This window comes from Corvus hawaiiensis, chromosome 7 (genome assembly GCF_020740725.1).
Source record: "Corvus hawaiiensis isolate bCorHaw1 chromosome 7, bCorHaw1.pri.cur, whole genome shotgun sequence".
Taxonomy (NCBI): Eukaryota; Metazoa; Chordata; class Aves; order Passeriformes; family Corvidae; genus Corvus; species Corvus hawaiiensis.
The window spans coordinates 8825989-8843652 of NC_063219.1; the positions used below are offsets into that span (position 1 = coordinate 8825989).

Sequence of the window (17664 nt, forward strand, 5' to 3'; positions counted from 1 at the left end):
ACACTGTGCTAGAAAGTTCTCCCTCTGTCTAGATTCTGCTGGTCACTGGCCCTCTCGCCCCTCCCATCCCTTTTCCCATTGGTCCCTGTTATGCCATTCAACCTTGCCTCTGCCCCCTAGCCCTCAGACTATTGGTTTTGGATGCTCTGCCCGCCTTCGGGAGTTTTCGGGATAAAATGGGCGCGGGCTTTCGGTTGTTGTTCTTCTTGCCTCTGTTCCCTTTGGGGTGTTGCCATCAAACACCTCAGAATTGCACACAGAGAACCCCTCTCGCCTCTGTGTCTCCGGTTCGTGCACAGACTGTGGGTGTGAGCGGCTGTTCACAACCACCTGCGCAGGTGAGGTTGTGTGCCCACGTAGGTGCTGGCAGAGTGCTGCCTAAGCCATCCACGAGGGACCCAGCAGGGACAAGAGCAGCATCGGTCCACCGAAGCCCTTTTTTTACCAAAGTTGGACTGTATAAAAATAACTATACATTTGTATACAGGCTTTATCAACGAATCAATTTGCATGGAAGTTTGACAAATGTTCTAAAAAGTGCCACTGTTTCTACAAAAAACAAGCAATTTTTCTAGCAATAACAGAAATTCTAAAATTCCTGAGATTTTTTTCCCCCCTATCTGTGCAGGTTTCATTTTATTCATGTTTTGTGAATCCTTGCAACATAAAAAACAGTCAAGAATGACTAAAACTTCATGCATTTCACTGAAATCGTGAAGAGAAAATCTTACTGGCACCGTCACAATGTATAAAGTGTGGTTCCTCTGTTTAGTCATCTTGGACATATTTATATTTAAAATCCATAAGGAGTGCATGTGACTATTACATAGCTCATACTGTTAGTTACCAAATCTTACAGTGTTTCAAAAATAATGAGATATTCTTTTACAATATTCCTGAAGATAATTTGTTCCTCCATCTGCCTTGGAGCATCTGCCTTACAAACCCCTCTGTGTAGCTCTGCAGTTAAACATCAACTGTGATATGTTGGGTCATGGCAAGACTTCCTGAATTTAGGAATAAGTTAAAGCATCTCAAAAAAGCCATCAGTATCACATCTGTTCTCAGCTGTTAAAGTTCTGAACTGTTTTCAGTAATCCAGTTGATAACAGCATTATTTTTTGCACACCAAATACTTAATTTAAAGATACTAATGCTCAATGAAATAACACTTGAAGATATTTTCTGTGCTTTTGATAAACTAGGAAAAAAATGGCAAAAACTAGTTAATTAATTATATACTTTGCATAGGCTAAACTTCTGTTATTTGTTAGGATCATTAAGCCTAATTTTAGATGTTACTATTGAGGAAAAATCCAGCAAAAAGCTGAGTGGAAATTTTTCTGCCTAGAGACTGATGGATTCATCATGGATCAACCTGACACATATGATAACAATCATACTTTCTTTCAAAAACAAATTCATAAAGTAAGTTTTGTAATTCTTAGCAGTATAGAGTTTTCTGAAAGGAAGAGTAGAATTCAATTAAAACAGCAGGGATCTGGATTATGTACCAGGGTAGAAGTACACTTGCTTAAGGACAAGATAGACATTTAGTAAAAGACTGATAGAGAAGCTGATGGTTTTGGGATCAAGAAAAATAAATCCATTCCAGCAGTGGTCTACTTTAGCCAATACTGCATTGTTTTTCCCAGCTATTTCCTATCTTTACTTTATGGTACTAACAATCAATTGAATATATGCCAGTCAATCAACAAGTATAATGTTCTGACTGTAGCAGAACCTGCTCAGAGCAGCAGATGAAGTTCCAAACCACAAGGCAACAAGTTTTACAGAAGCCAATTCTTAACAGTGACTGTATTTATTTACCTGTGATCCCCTGTTCATATCAAGGCCATACCAAACAGGTTTTAAGTCCGAGGACCTGCTGGCCCACCATGTTTTGCGGGGCACAGTAGATGGGTTGGCAGAAATGCAGGTCTCCCCAGTTTCCATGTTGCAGTACACTTTTATAGCATCTTCAACACATCCTTGGTTAGGATCAATCCAATATTCACCTACAAAGAACATAAGAAGTGATTCCATTACTTTATAAAGATTTTTGAAACAATTGGGAAGACATAAGCAGAAATACGTTACAGCAGTGCAGAACAGGCCAGTGACTAAGCCCGTGCTGGACACAAGGCAGCCTCACACAGCACACAGCAGAGGGTGTGAACACGCACCGCTCCTCTTGGACGGGTGGCACAGCTTCAGGTCATCACAGGTCCGTGCTGGGTGCTTCTTGGAGCCATCTGGGCTGCGCATGGTCTCGATCTGGCTGCTCAGGGACTTCAGTGTGGCATGGACTCCTGGGTCTGTTTTATTATGGTCATCAGGGGCTGCTTCATCTTCAGTAAACTCTGGTAGTGGATCTGCCATAGCATCGTCATAGTGTCCCATGATGTCACCAATGGCAGCAGTGAGGTGGCCTGGAGGCCCTGGAGGGCCAGGAGGACCAGGTTCACCTGGTGGGCCCTAAGGTTCAAAACAAAAAGGCGACAGAGGTCCAGTAGAGTAACTACTATGCCAAATGACAGCAACACCTCCCACCGAAAAAAAAAAAGCCAAAACTTCAGGACTGGTCACCTTAAAGCACAGGGAATAATTCAAATATAAACAATTCACCTTTCAAAGAACAGGGGTAAGAGATTACAACTGCATGTGAGGTATTCGCTTTGATTCATGTCCTCTCTGATTGCCTTAACGCCTTGCTCAATTTTTTCTTACTCCTGATTTTAAACTAAACAGCTGGAAAAACACCAAGGAATGCCCTCATTCCTTTGTTAAATCATCTGTCCTTTTTTGTGCAGATACCTGGCTAATAACTTCATTTCTTAAAATTCCTGCTTCCCCTGAATTACCTCAGGCTCATTTTCCTGGATGGAAAATTTGGCACTAGAAATATCTTTGTATTTTTCCAGCACAGTGCTGAGCTCTCTGGCCACCAAACTTGGGTCTTTCTGTGGGAAAGAATCTAAATCATCCTCACTTTGGAAAAGCAGGTGTTTTCCTGACTGAGTAAATTTTCCCAAATGGCAGGTTGTGAGGTCTGTCTGTGACCGTGCACTGTGACACATGAGAAGGTATCTGTTAACAACCATGTGTCACCCTGCCAGCTCTTCTCTGGCAGCACAAAGTCTGCAACATACCTTTATGGGAAGTTTGATGCTCTGGTGCATCAGGTGGTGGATCAGAACTGGCCCTTCCTTTGAGAGTCAGTACTTCAGAACTCATAACTAGTGCTCCAAATGGTTACTACAGAGCACACATCCAAACTAACACACACTGCGTCTGACAAGTGAAATCTCAACTTTTATTTCTTGCTTTTTGGTTCTAACTTATAGGTGCATGCAAGCCCCCAAGGAAAGCAGCACTAAAAATACTGGAATGTGATATTTCTTGTATGGTTTCATTAACAGATGAAGTATCTAGATATATTCTATTCTTACGCTCTGCCATAAAGTTTTCATACATGTCTTGGTGCCTGGGCAGAAGTGGAGATACTGACAATTAGTAGAAATTCAAATGAAATGGGGAGAATATTAGCACATGATAAACACAGGAAACACCATGTCTTACCAAACAGAAAGACAGCAAAAACTGCCTCCCTTGTTTTGCTCATTATTTTGTTCCACCTCTTCCACAAAATAAGCAATATCAATTTTTTAATTCCCCACATGATTACCCAGGTCACTCTATTCTCAAATTCCTCTATTTTTTTTTTTAATTTATCTTCTTTCAAATAGTGTAACTACCCTTTTTTGACAGGATATTTTGATTTGGTACATGTGGAATATGTCTAGGCCATTCAGCAAAGGTTTAGGACTATTTCCAAACTGGTTAAACCAGTTTTCATCAGTAGTGAATCAGCTCATGTTTGGTGTCTGTAAACCTCAGATCAGGGTGAAGGTCCGCTGGGCTCAATATTAGAGTTTGGGCTGTTTATTTGGACTGGAGGATCTCCCTAACACACAGCACAAGAAGGGTGCTGGCAGTCAGGCTCGTGGCTGTGCTCACTCAGTGCCACCTCTGTGGGACTGCCAGCTTTGAGCTACTGCTGGCCCATGCTTAGGCCTGAGGGCTTAGGGCCCCACTCACCAAACAGCCATGCTGAACCACAGATCCAGCTGGATCCACTGAGCCAACTGCAGAAGTAGATCCAGCTCAGCCTAAGGAGAGCACAGGTGGGTGAGGCTGGGATCATCCCAGGTTCAGAAGGTGAAAATGAGTAAGAAATGAACCCTTTCAATTTCACAGTTGCCCTGGATGTTTGCTGAAGAAGCTATCACATTTTATCATTTGCCTTGAACTCATAGATGTTTAAGAAAATAATGTTATGGACTATAAAAAAAAAAAATCTCATTATTTGAAGAAAACCTTTCCCCTCCGTATTCCCATCAATTTACCTCAGGTCCAGCTTCTCCCACAGTCCCTCTAACACCAGGAGGCCCAATTGGCCCAAGTGGACCAGGACTTCCATCTTTTCCAGAAGGACCAACTGGACCTGGAGGACCCTAGAAAATACAGGAGACAGAAGGAATGCATTTTAGCATTTAATAACAAAGTTTTACAAAACAGCCTGTTACAAGCAGCATCTTGTTAGGAAGCAATCTGATTAGTTGTGCCTATTACCAAACTTTTAAAAATCACCTTTTTTCATCTTCTGTAAAAGCAAGAAGGGAGTTTCAAAGCTGCTCTTCTCAAGTGAATCACCTCAGACAATATAACTTGGCTCAACTGTATTTTTTCCTTAACCATTTAAGTGGGATCAGTTCCAGATTCCAGATGCTGTGCAGACTGGAGTAGCTCCTGTACACCCACAGATACAGGCTCAGAGGGAGATGCCTCCCTTGGATGTTCCCCAGGGACAGTATTTCTCCTTTACTTTTGAGTGAATGACATACATGGGGGTAATGAGATGCAGAGTAGCAATTTAGCAGAGCTGCCACGTATCTGGCTTTGCATCAGCTGCAGCAAAAGTGCCTCCTAAAAGAGACTGGAGCCCTGTAGTCATCCTGAGCCGACATTTTTATCTACCTATAAACTACGCTCATGACAAAGCTTTACTGTATTAAACAAGGTGATGTCTCAGCAAAAGATATCAGCGTAATCACCATATGATACCGAAGTCAAAGAAAGTTATTGAAATAAAGTGATGCAGAAATAGACATATGAGCATTAAAAAAAACCACCAAAACCCAAGCAAGAAAAACCTTAAAAGTCATACTCACTCGAGGACCAAATGGGCCTGGAATGCCAGGACTGCCCTGTTCACCAATTGGACCCTAAACAGAAGAAATTATCTTATCATTGTGCCATTTAGAGCATATAACTTTAGTTTGAAGGCATTAGTGTGTGATATACACAAGTTGGTATGAATAGGACTAAAATATACATAAACACTGGGTGGTACCCTTCCCTTAATCCCTTAGTAACTTAATAGAATTTACTGGTGCTTGGCTATATATAATAAAGCTGTTTCTCTAGAAAAGCCTTGGTTTTGAGGTATTTATAATCAGAGTGGATTACAAGAGAGTAAATAGTGCTATGAGAAAGTGAAAAGATAATTTGGGTGTCAAGGTCTTTTTGTTGCTGCTGTTCCTGCGTGTTGAAACTTCCAGTGTTTGCACAGGACCAAGTGAATAAATGTAAAAAAAAAAAAAAAAAGCAAGTTTTCCATGATATTTCCATTCAACTGACAATGAAATCACAAAGTTTTTGAAAGTATTAGCAAGAGATGTTCTCAAAGTCCTTCTGGGATTTTACACTGGATTCCTTGACTCTTACAAATTCAAACACTGCCAAAAAGCATTTCACACTCTAAGTTGCTTATCTGAAACTACCAGCTTGTGTTACTACCTTGTGCTTACAGGTCATTGATTGTCAGGGATTGGTCTTGCAAAGAGAACAAGAATAGGAGAACACACATCTTGCAAGAACAGGTTCACCTCATCACACAACATGTATAGTAAATATTTACATGTATTGTAAAATTGCATTAAAAATATTAGCAAGTACAGACAGCAGGCCACTCAAACACCTTGTGTGGAAAAAACAACCAGTGTGCTTTTTTTTTCCCCCCATTTTAAGTAACTATGTTCCTGATACACTATTTAACTACCAAGCAAATAAAATTCTAGTAAAAGCAGAACAACTTACAGGAGGGCCAGGAAGGCCTTGAAGTCCAGTGAAACCCCTGTGTCCTTTCTGGCCCCTATCACCTCTATCTCCATTGTCACCTTTGTCACCACGAGGTCCTTGGGGACCCTGTAAATATCAACAATGAAACGTAAAATTCTGAATTGGGAAAAAAACCCCGACCTCAAAAAGCCCTCATTTACTTTTAAACACTGCACTCAGACCTCCTGCCCTTTTAAAGATGGAAAGATGATGATGTCAGGGCAGCCCTAAAAATCTTAATTTTTCACCAAAGAATAAGTAAATAATTACAGAAAACTGTGCTGTGCTTAAATACAGTTGAAACAAATTTATTCTACTTAGCAACATAGTACAGTAAAAAACCAAACCTGTAATAATGATAACAAATAATTTACACAACCAAATTTTTTAATAGGTATATATTTCTCTGCCTTACTATATATGGCAAAATATTTTTGTTGATGAGATTGAAATATTGCTGATCTCTCACAGACTCATTATGATAAAGCATATTTTGAGTATGAAATCATCCAGGCTACACCTTTACTTCTCGCAGATTCTTTCACCTTCATTATGATTAAAGTACAACTGAAGTTTCATTCCCTAACTGTAGACAACAACATCCAGGCAACACAAATACCTTGCTTCTATTACTGTCACGATTTCATTGTTGTGAGTTTCAATAATTGCAAACTTCTTACACTAATTCAAGAATAACTGGAAAATGTGGCTGCTGTTTTCAATTCTGTATTTCTCAGCTCAAATTGCATGCTAAATTTCTCAATGCCAGATTCCAAATAGTTTATCAATGGCATCATTATCACTAACTGCTCAATAAACTTTACAGTCTCTCAAATGACATCTGCTTAGGGACAGGACAACATTGTTTTGAATTTCCCAAGTTTGCAATTAATTTTCTGTTCCAGGCTTGGATTGTAAAAGACTTATGTAACATAAAAAAGAGGAGTTTTGTTTATTTTCCTTTTTGGACTGAAATCGGAAGTTCATGAGTTGAATTAAGGCCTTTTAATGGTAGCAGGTGATTTTGTTGTATTTCTGCCATTTTTTTCTAAAAACATCCCTTTTTGTTCAGCATTCATTTCTTTACCCTCATTTAGACCAGACTCCAGCCATTTGCTAACTCAGGTCCTACCATTATCCAGACAGCAACATGCTCCAAAGAGGCTTTCCAAGTTTTACTGGAGTATCCAAATACAAATATCCAACTTTGTGCAGCTTTGCAGCTCAGAATTACCTGCACCTACTTGCAGTCAGAACACAAGGTGAAGCCCTGCTTAGCATTCTAATTTGGGCTGAACTCCTCACACACTTTCCTGTAGAAGGTATCTCAGATAAAACCACAGTGACCATGGGCAACTTACAGGCAAACCTCTTTTTCCTGCACGTCCTGGGGGACCCATCGGACCTCGAGAACCCTACAAAGATTGCATACAGAAAGTATGTGAAGCAATGCACAAAAAACATACATAATTGGTTTTGATAAACAAATGATTTTTTAAAAAAGCCTCACTTACAGTTTCACCTCTTTGTCCTGCATCTCCTGGAGGGCCAACGGGACCCGGAGTTCCTGGACCTCCTGGAGAACCTGGTAAGCCTGCAGGGCCAGGTTCACCACGATCACCCTGCAAAGCAGAATTTCAACTGTTTATCTAAAGAGGACTGGTCTAGACCAAAGCAACAAAACTGCAGCACTGCCAGTCTATTTTTGAGCAATTGCAGCCTACAAAGATATTCCTGCTGCAAAAACTCAACTCTGAGTTTGTGGAGGCAGATGTTCTTAGCCTCTTAGCCAGACATCCTCAGCTTTGACAGGTACTATATTCAAAGCTGTGATACACTTTCAGAACAAGCTCTCCATCCAGGTTAACTGAATGAAAAGAAAATCAACAGTAAGTCAATAATAAAACAGGGATTTCCAGAAGAAAATTAAGAAAATAATATATTCTTACACGTTCTCCAACAGCTCCATCTCGTCCAGGAGTACCATCATTACCAGCAGGTCCCTGGAGTTATGGGTAAAATAAAGCTATTGATTAACTCTGTTATCTTGCACTTCGAGAAGAGTAACTAGAAAGTTGTTCTCCACCTCTAACTTCAAGTTGTGGGTAACAACCACTAGTCTTTTCTTGCATGCTACAATGCTGTAATACTTACTTCTGGACCAGCTTCACCTACAGGCCCAGTGGCACCTGACTGGCCAATAGGCCCTGGGGGACCTTTGTCACCAGGTGGCCCCGTGGGACCTTGCTTTCCTGGAGTACCCTAAAAAAGATGAGAAATATCATATAAAAAATTTAATCATAAATCAAAGAAAGCACAGAAACCCTGCTACCTGCCAAACTACTCATTAATCCATAGTGAAATACCATCTACATTTGCAAATGAAAAAAAGCCTGACATTTAAAGAAAAGGTTCTTATAGAATTTGAATACGTAATATACTTTGTATTTTTAAGAAGTTACTGATAAATCAGTAAGTCTGATGTCATTATCTGCAATAGGTAAGATGTTTTAGATTTCAGAAAAATAGAAAGCAGTTTGAAATAATTAACATGATTTTTCTCTATCTCAACACTGACAAATCTTGTTAGCCTGGCATAATTTCTGGCCAACTTTAGCTATAAAGTGACTTAATAGATTCCATGGTAATGACAGATCCTGCATAGCAACACTTTTACTAATAGTCTATTTAATTATTTGATCTCCTGGATCATAAGGCTATCCAATAAATATCTCCAAATACTACATGGAAGCAAAGAGAGCTCAAATGGCAGTTTGGAAGGCTGTAGTTCACAATTCATGAAACAGTGCTTACGGAGTATCTACTCACATTCAAGTCACCTTTGGGTACCTAAATGAAGAGTTTGAGGTTGTTTTTTTCAGGGATCGAGTTTTAAGTCAAATAGAAACATTTTAGTCAGAAGCCTTAATGCTATTGCTCACTTACTCTCAATTCAGGTTCAGACTTTGCATTGTGGCAGAAACTAACTTTCCACCTCCATGCATTTGTATGAGATTTAGTTCTTTACTATTCTCTCTCTATTCACTCCTGCAACTGGAGTTTTCCAGCTTTCTGCTCTTGCTAAGGGGCACTACGCTGTGAATCCCACACAGAGAACACCCAGGCTGGTGGCACATAGCCTGGTTGTTACTTACTGCAGGACCTGGCAGCCCAGGCATGCCTCTTTCCCCTCGCTGTCCTGGCATACCAACAATTCCTCTTTGACCAGTAGTTCCTGCTGGACCAGGGGGGCCATCTGGGCCCTGAAATCCACAGAGGAGAAAGCAATGTCACTGTCATGTCAGCAGCAATAAACAAGGAGACCAAGCCGGGAACTGGAGTAGGGACAATCAGTAACACCAAGAGACGTACTGGCTGCCCGTCATCCCCCGGGTCACCCTTGTCTCCAGGGCCACCAGGAGGCCCAGTTGGCCCTCGATCTCCCACACGGCCATGTGAACCGGGATCACCACGAAGACCGGGGGGACCTTCTTTTCCTGGTTCACCAATAGGCCCAGCAGGTCCTGGGGCACCCTAAGAAAATTAAAACACCTCATTACATTGGACCCTTTTCTGATCAGGACAATAAAATTCTAAGGACTGTGTTTCGATTAACTATAAATATACATACTCAGAAAGGCCAAAAAATGTGAATGAGCTAAAAGCTATTATCATCTCTTTTATGACCAAATAAATGAAATTAACTAAACATCTCATCAAATTATGTCCAAGCTCCACCCATGCCCCCCTCATTTTCAATTCCAAACTCACTCCTTTAAAAGACACTTTTTTTTCTCTTTTTTTTTTCCCCTCAAGTGTACAACCACTGCTAGAAAACTCACCCTTGCCCATTCTTTCTAGTATCATCAAGCTAAAGTCTACATCCAAACTTTTCATTCCCATGGTACAAATTAGTGTTTTAACTGTCCTTTGTTTATTTTTCAAATACTTTTGAGACTTCACATGTATATTAAGTTTTCCATAAACTTTGCATTTGATAACCTTACAACGACTGCAAGTTGTTTTTCTCATCATAACATTAAAAGGCATATGAAGCATGACACAGCTCTCTGTGTGGAGTTCAATCCTCAACTTGATCAACAGCTAGTTTATTTTTTTATAGTGTTTCTGAAAATGTTTGAACACAAGAGATTTTGTGTTTGTGGGTTTGTTTTGAATGTATATTAATGGAACTTGAGAGTAACTCCACCAGTGAGAGAGCCCGGAAGAGGCTCTTTCTCTTCCAAAAACTGTCCTAACTTCAGTCACCACTAAAGGGACAAAAAATAAAATACAGAGGAAAATATAAGTTGTGGTTTTTTTGTTCCTGTAAGCAATCAAGTCATTGGAGCAATATAAGCAGCAATCTGGAAGGCTACTCAACCCAATGGAAAGCCTTGGACCAATATCAGGCATTGGACCAAGCTAAAGAATAATGAGCTTTATTTAATGATACAAACAATCAGAGAAGTCAGTGTTGACAAACTGCTCTCTTCAATAACATCAGGCCTTAAACACTGCTTCACCTTTCCTGCTTTATTTAGTCTTCAGATTCTTGATGACCATTTTCTAAAACACACCTATTAGGAAAATTATAATTGACTTACAGTAGGTCCTGGAGGCCCAACTCTTCCAGCAGATCCTGGGAATCCAGTAGCACCCTGAAAAAAAAATAACCCTTTTTAATGTCATCTTTATCAAAAGGAATACAGCACTAGTTACCTCAAATGTTCTCAGCTTAGTGAGCATATGTTAAATTTACAGACTGACAAAACAAGGTAAGATAAGGAATAACACTCACATTACATAAAATTTCAGTATTAGATTATCTGCAGTCAGGTCACAACACATAAAGTCTACTTACAGGTGGACCCTGAGTTCCTCTACCACCTTTCAGACCAGGAACACCTGGAGGACCCTAAAAGGAAAGGAGAAAGAGAGGGGTGATAGTGAACACCCAGAACTTTTTAATTAAGCAAGATCAGCCCATGTCACTGGTTCTGTGATGATGGTATTCATACTTACTGGTGGACCATGAGACCCAGCAAGACCCTGTGGACCTGGAGATCCAGCATCTCCTTTCTGTCCAGGTTCTCCAGGTTCACCTTTCACACCAGGCTGACCATCAGGACCCTATAAGAAATAATATTTAGAAGAAACATCAGGTCAGACAATACCAAATCTTTCTCAACAAAGTAATTCTGTAGATAATTTTTTAAATGAAAAAAAAATACCAGGGGTACAAATCAGTCCAGAAAACCCTTCATTTGTTTATCAATTCAGCGTGGTCTTTAGAAGATCACACATGAGATTTTCTGAACCTTCTGTGAAGCCAGTATTTCCATTTAAAATATTTTACTTATCTAGCTCATATTTTTCTTCTCTATTTTCCTCAGCAGCTACAAAACAAACATTGTCTTTTCTAGGCTTTTTTCCCCACCAAAGGAAGCAGGTGCACGGCTCTTTGCAAAAAGGATCCTGAAACAGGATATTTAGGCTGTGGGAAAGTTTAGGGTATTCCATTCCATCTGGTCCATCACTTCATTCCAGCCTTCAGTACTCACAGTGCAAATCTTTGCTACCTTCAGTAGACAGTTTTTAACTCCCCTCATTTTAATCTCAAAGGAGCAACATAACATATTAATGAAAATATGAAATCTGGTGAGCAATTACATAATCTTAACCAGAAAACCATTTTTCAACTGTCTAGGGCACTTATTGGCCCTTTTCTTCACTTGATATACTGATGGGAAAAAGAAACAGCTCTTTTTGCAGCAAAAATGTGACTCCTGATCCAGAACACTGCAATATTATTCATAATGAAGGAAATGAAGTGTGTCAAAGCATGAGTAAAGGAAACTCATTAGTGCTCCAAAACACATACCGGGGGGCCAGCAAAACCAACAGCGCCAGTTGGGCCATTTTCTCCTCGGGAACCCTGGTCAGAAAAATTGAAATAATTGTATTTAACGACCATTTTTCAATAAACAGTATCATTTACAGTTAAATATATAAGAAAGGATGTTACTGTTTAATGTCATAAGTGCCATTATACTTTTGCTCTATTAATCAGAATCAAATGATCTTTTAATCATAAAATAAAGGATGTTAGCTATGCTGTTAAAATCTGCCATGTGTTCAAGGCTATATTGAGCTTTCAGAATTCAGAGATGGAAGGCACAGGCAAGCACTAAAACAGCACTAGGAGAAATTCTGGTCACAACCCACCCCCTTCCAGGGATGGCCAAAGAGCGCATACTGCATGCAACCTACCATTCCAATCACACTGGGCAAAAAACCAGTAGTTCAAAGATGTACTCTTCTATAAGGTCAGAATAGGCTTCAACTGAGCTTTCCCCACAACATTTGATTGGAAAAGAAGTAGCTGAAGGCTGCCAACTCCAGCACTCCCTAAAAGGGTGGAAGCTGCTCCAAATTATACTAGAAATAAGACTGTTCTGATTTATGACAGGGACATAATCAATTTCAAACAGTATGAAGGATCTACAGGGGCTGAGCCTCTAATTCCCTAATTGAAGTCAACCCTTAAAATACTTAAAATCACTGATAGATGGAAGATGACAAGACTTACATAACTGGATGAACTAAGGATGACCTCTGCACTTTGCCCATTAAATATTTGTGTCTGTACAGTGGTATCTGCTAGGGGCATGCTTTTAAAAACATTGACACAATTAAAAGTGGTGGCATAGTTTCAGGAGTGAGGTCAGTGAGGGTAACTCTATAAAGCCTGCCCTAACACAAGTATAGGTCACAGGAGGAAAATCTGGTAATAGTTTTGCAAGTGCACAGCAACAAGTCAGCACTTCACATTTAGCTACAGAGAAAGGGAAAGAAAAAGGGGAAAATATATCAGCAAATAAGAAAAATGCCTGGAGTTTGGATCAGTGTTAGGTATTGTTAACTTATACCAGACAAAAACAAAGCATGTTTACTCACAGGGTTTCCACGAGAGCCAGGAGGACCAACTAGACCTCGAGGACCTGGTTCACCCTTAAAATAAAATTGAAGGTGTTTATTTCCCAAGTAACTTACTTGTTGATTCATTAAAATTTTAAAGAAGTCTGATAGTATTAAGAAACTTCAGTAGGGAATGGAATAAAAAACTGTTTACCTTTTCACCAGTGGGACCTGCTGGACCCATTGGGCCTATTGGACCAGGGAGACCCTTTTGAACAATTAAGATGAAAGGAAGTTAGAAAAGTGATGCTCCAAAACAGTTAGTTTAAAACTTCTCATATATTACCATTCCCATATGCTTTTTCATTCCTTTGAATTCTTCTACTTTATCTCTGGAAATTTCTTTTGTCTTCTTTATCTAAAATTGACTTGCATTTCTTCTCCCAATGACCAGACTCCCCACAAAAGAGCTACTTTCCCTCATTCTCTTCTCTAATTTCATCATCTTTATGTAGTATTCACAAATAAGGCCAATGATATAAAAAAAAAAGCCCCAGCTTTATTTTACTCTCTCAATAAGAAATCATGCCCTTTTTCTCCACTTGCTGAGAGCTCTTTCTTTTATGTTCGCATTTAACTTTTTAAATTAAAGTATCCATCATTAGTTCTGAAGATTCATTTGGATCTTGCAAACTCCTCAAAAATGTCGATTCTCTCTTCATGAGGCAGTTAGGCAAAGAGGTTGCAAATTCTCCATCCAAACCCACCAACTCCACATAATGATCCGTCAGCTCACCATTACTTCATCTGTTCATTAACCCCTGTAAGTTCTAAAAATCCCTTACCACGGCTAAGAACCACTCGGTATCTCTGGATAATGTTTGAATTATATAACCAATTCCAGCTCACAGATGATCATTTCATTAGTGCTTCCATGTAGTAGGGTTTCTCAAAAACATTTTTCCTCTTTAACTATAAATTTAGTCCAGACAGGATCCTCATATTTTGACTGTACCTAAGATTTCCAAATGCTTAGCAGCTAGTATTCCAACTGGTTTGCACAACCCAAGAATCTCAGATACATTTTCAATTCACGTAAAAAATAACTCAAATAACATCTGGGACGGAAAAATGGTCAGTGCACACAAAGAAAACCCAGTGCAATTGCACAGTTGGTCTATGCAGCAGTGTGTGTGCAATGTGTCTTGAACAGATCTTGAGCAGACTAGAGACCTTATTTATGCAATGGAGATTCAAAACTTTCCAGAACCGCCAGCAACTTACTGTTTATGTGAAGCTTAGTACATTTACAGGAATTTTCACCTGTCAAACTCAGGACAGATTGTGGACAACTCAGTGTAGACAATAAGGAGGCATCTGCCTCAGTCCATGGCTCAGAGCTGGAAGGTCTGCTTTTTGCCTGTTCATTTCTACCTGTTCATTTTTTCATATTTTTTACTATAGTCAACTTAGAGGAATCCCAAATCAACTGTGAATCCTTTCCATTGACCTCTTAGCTCACATTTAATAATGACACAAAATAGGGGCTTGGAACACAGACACCCCAAAATGTTGTGCACAGCAGTCTTGAAAATTTGAAAATTTAGAGGGTGAGGTAATGACTATAAACCCATGATATACCATGATAACACTGCACAGTGTTTAACTCCACAAGCTGAGTCCCCTAGCACAGTAAACAAATCAATGTGTGAAGAGTGGGTCTGAAGAGAGTGACAGATTTACTTACTCTTGCCCCATCGTTGCCAGCTGTACCTTCAGCACCTTTCTCACCTACGCCACCCTATGGAAAATACCCAGAAAGTCCCAGTTATGGCACTGAATGATGAGCAGGTCATACCCTGGAATAACTGCAGTGTTAAGGGACAGGTGATTCTACTCAGGAGGACAGAAACAAGCAGACTTACTCTATCACCCTTAGGGCCAGGTGTTCCAGCAATCCCTCTCTCTCCAGGCATGCCCTGAAGGCCTGGTGGGCCCGGATCACCAGGTGTCCCACTAGGGCCTGGGCTTCCCTGGAACAGAGAAAGAAGTTGTTGCCTATTCATCTGAGAAGCATCTTTGTCTCTAGGCTGCAGAATTTGCTGTGCCTGTTTTGAAGTCTCTGGGGTACAGTTTTAACTAATAATTTTATGTGAAATTTGGACTTTATTCACATCCAAATACTTTTCTTTTCCCATTGTGTTACTCAGGAAGTTCAACTGTAATACCATAGTTCTTCCAAACACATTAGTATTTAATTGGCGCATACTGGAGAGGAAAACAGACAATAAAAGAAGTTTGAGCATCTTTCTGCCTTGACCTTGATGCCACATAGGTTTAGTATTAAAAGTAGGTACAGGTCGAAGTTGCCAGGGACAGAGATGCTCATGTCTATTACAGGTTTCACGTAACTAGAGGCACTCCCTGCTTGCCCTGTCTTTCTTGGCCTAATCACATCAATAGGAGGTACATGCATGCAGGTGTGAAGCTTTCAGCATTTTCTTTTAATTGCTTAGCCCTGCCAAGTGTCTTTGTGTAAACTGGCATGGCTCGTAAAACATTGCTAGGAGGTTTTCTGCAGTTCAGCAATGGCTTTGCCCAGTTCTACTGTGAGTTCTCAACATTTAAGTATATTGCAATTATTAATATTGTTATAATTGGAATAACTTATGCATCCTTCCTTAAACAAAGGAGATGCCTTTCATATTTATAATAAAAAAGCTCCCTCATGTTCATGCAAATGAGCAGAATTATACATCACATCACTGCAGCAATGCAAATCTCCACTCAGTTTACCTTTGGACCATCAGGACCGTGGCCTCCAGCCATACCCTTTTCACCCTGGAGTCCTGATGCACCTGGTTCTCCCCTTTCCCCTGGATTGCCACGTTCTCCCTACAAAATGGAAGATTATTATTTATTTAGAAGGCAGAGTAGAGCTCTGGTAGACAAAATCCTAAATACACGTAAGTGTAGTAGAGCCTGTGAACAAATTCTAGGAGAACTGATCAAATAAAAACTAGTTTTAGGCTTTTACTGTTAGAGGAGGGGGACATATGTTGCTAAGCAAACTAAAAACTCATTTCACAGCATAAACCAATAATACAGCAGCTAGTACTCGACACCATTTCAGGAGCTACAAAATAATTAAAGGTGGTAGATTTTACAGAAACTATCTTAAAACATATCCATATTTACAAACATTTTGTTGGTGGGGAAAAAGGTCAAATACTGACTTTAGCTGTTAAAGTCCATATTACATGTCAACTTCCAAGCTCAGAGAACTGTTATGAATATTTAAACTCTGAAAGAAAACACTTACCCTGGGGCCCAATGGACCAACAGCTCCAGGATCTCCAGGCACACCCTACGCAAAACAGAACTCACCATTAGAATGAAATACTTTTTCATAACTTTATAGTTATGGAAATTAGAGACAAATGTTTTTATTTCCAAAGCACTGTGAATGTAAATGGCCAGTTCTAAATACTATCTGTCAATGGCAAGAGGTGATAATCCATCTCAGTCCAAGAACACAGATTATTGTAATTATTTTATGCCAAAGCAGTTCTTGGACAGCTTGCAGACTACATCAGTGTGTATTTTGAAAAAGAGTGGGAAATTCAATTAGAAAGAGAAGAAAATGTAAAACTACTTTATAAAGTGTATTCTTTTTAATGTTATGTTACACGTATATTACCTGATCACCTGGCTTTCCTCCCTCACCTGGAGGACCTGGTGGCCCAGGCAAGCCCTGAAAAAAGTAAATAAAATAGTCACTAACATGATAGAAAGTTATGTAAAACTAGATTTAACTAGGACACCAAGATTATGAATGTAGCAGTACACTCAGTACAAGAGCACACCCTCAGAGGTCCCCAAGGAACAATTATATGAATATTGCACCAAAGTGTTTCCCCCTCTCTAAATATTGCAGTCAAAGTGTTTCCCCTTAACATTTGCAGGACACATCAGCCCTAAAAGTAAAGTTCTCTATGAACAGATAATGATTTAACTAACACTTCATTATCAAGACAATTATTTTGCTCTGTATTTGGAACTTTTTTGAAAAATCTTCAAATCAAAACTTAATAACATCAAAGGTTTTCTTGAGGGATACAGAGCTGGTATTTAAGCCTTTGCCAGTTCGGTTTAGTGCACAGCTGATATGAAAATTATGTATCATTAACTATTCTGAACATCCGTGCCTTAGTTCGGAGGTTGTGTTACGTTACACATCACTTGGCTGAATTTCTCCAATTTAAATTGATAAAGACATGGCTGTTTATTTTTTAATTAAAAAAAAAAAAAAAAAAATGAATGCACATACCTGAAACCCTGTAGGACCTGGAGGGCCTTGTTCTCCTCTTTCTCCTGCCAGACCCTACACAAAAGGAAGTAGTAAGTAAACAGTAGAGGAATATAGGCAGGCTCCACCATTTTTCTTTTCTCTGAATATGCATATTTTCCATTAGGTATTTGTTTATTGTACATTTTTACTTATCCCAAGACAAGACGGCCTATCTAGAAGATGTAGTAAGATGTGTATTATTTCTTTAA

General features: G+C 39.6%; 1 protein-coding gene across 3 annotated transcripts in view; it reads right to left on the reverse strand.

The window, feature by feature from the left end:
• COL5A2 (collagen type V alpha 2 chain) overlaps positions 1-17664 on the reverse strand; it is a 134676-nt gene that overhangs the window by 3326 nt on the left and 113686 nt on the right. For all 3 annotated transcript variants that reach the window (XM_048308700.1, XM_048308698.1, XM_048308697.1), the window contains exons 30-52: positions 17435-17488; positions 16805-16858; positions 16427-16471; positions 15901-15999; positions 15030-15137; positions 14852-14905; positions 13319-13372; positions 13144-13197; positions 12068-12121; positions 11209-11316; positions 11048-11101; positions 10791-10844; positions 9556-9717; positions 9339-9446; positions 8338-8445; positions 8133-8186; positions 7698-7805; positions 7545-7598; positions 6163-6270; positions 5235-5288; positions 4410-4517; positions 2187-2478; positions 1831-2018 (exon numbers count right to left, since the gene is read on the reverse strand). In XM_048308700.1, the coding sequence (XP_048164657.1) occupies positions 1831-2018; positions 2187-2478; positions 4410-4517; positions 5235-5288; positions 6163-6270; positions 7545-7598; positions 7698-7805; positions 8133-8186; positions 8338-8445; positions 9339-9446; positions 9556-9717; positions 10791-10844; positions 11048-11101; positions 11209-11316; positions 12068-12121; positions 13144-13197; positions 13319-13372; positions 14852-14905; positions 15030-15137; positions 15901-15999; positions 16427-16471; positions 16805-16858; positions 17435-17488 (2136 nt within the window). The remainder of the gene's footprint in view (positions 1-1830; positions 2019-2186; positions 2479-4409; positions 4518-5234; positions 5289-6162; positions 6271-7544; positions 7599-7697; positions 7806-8132; positions 8187-8337; positions 8446-9338; positions 9447-9555; positions 9718-10790; positions 10845-11047; positions 11102-11208; positions 11317-12067; positions 12122-13143; positions 13198-13318; positions 13373-14851; positions 14906-15029; positions 15138-15900; positions 16000-16426; positions 16472-16804; positions 16859-17434; positions 17489-17664) is intronic.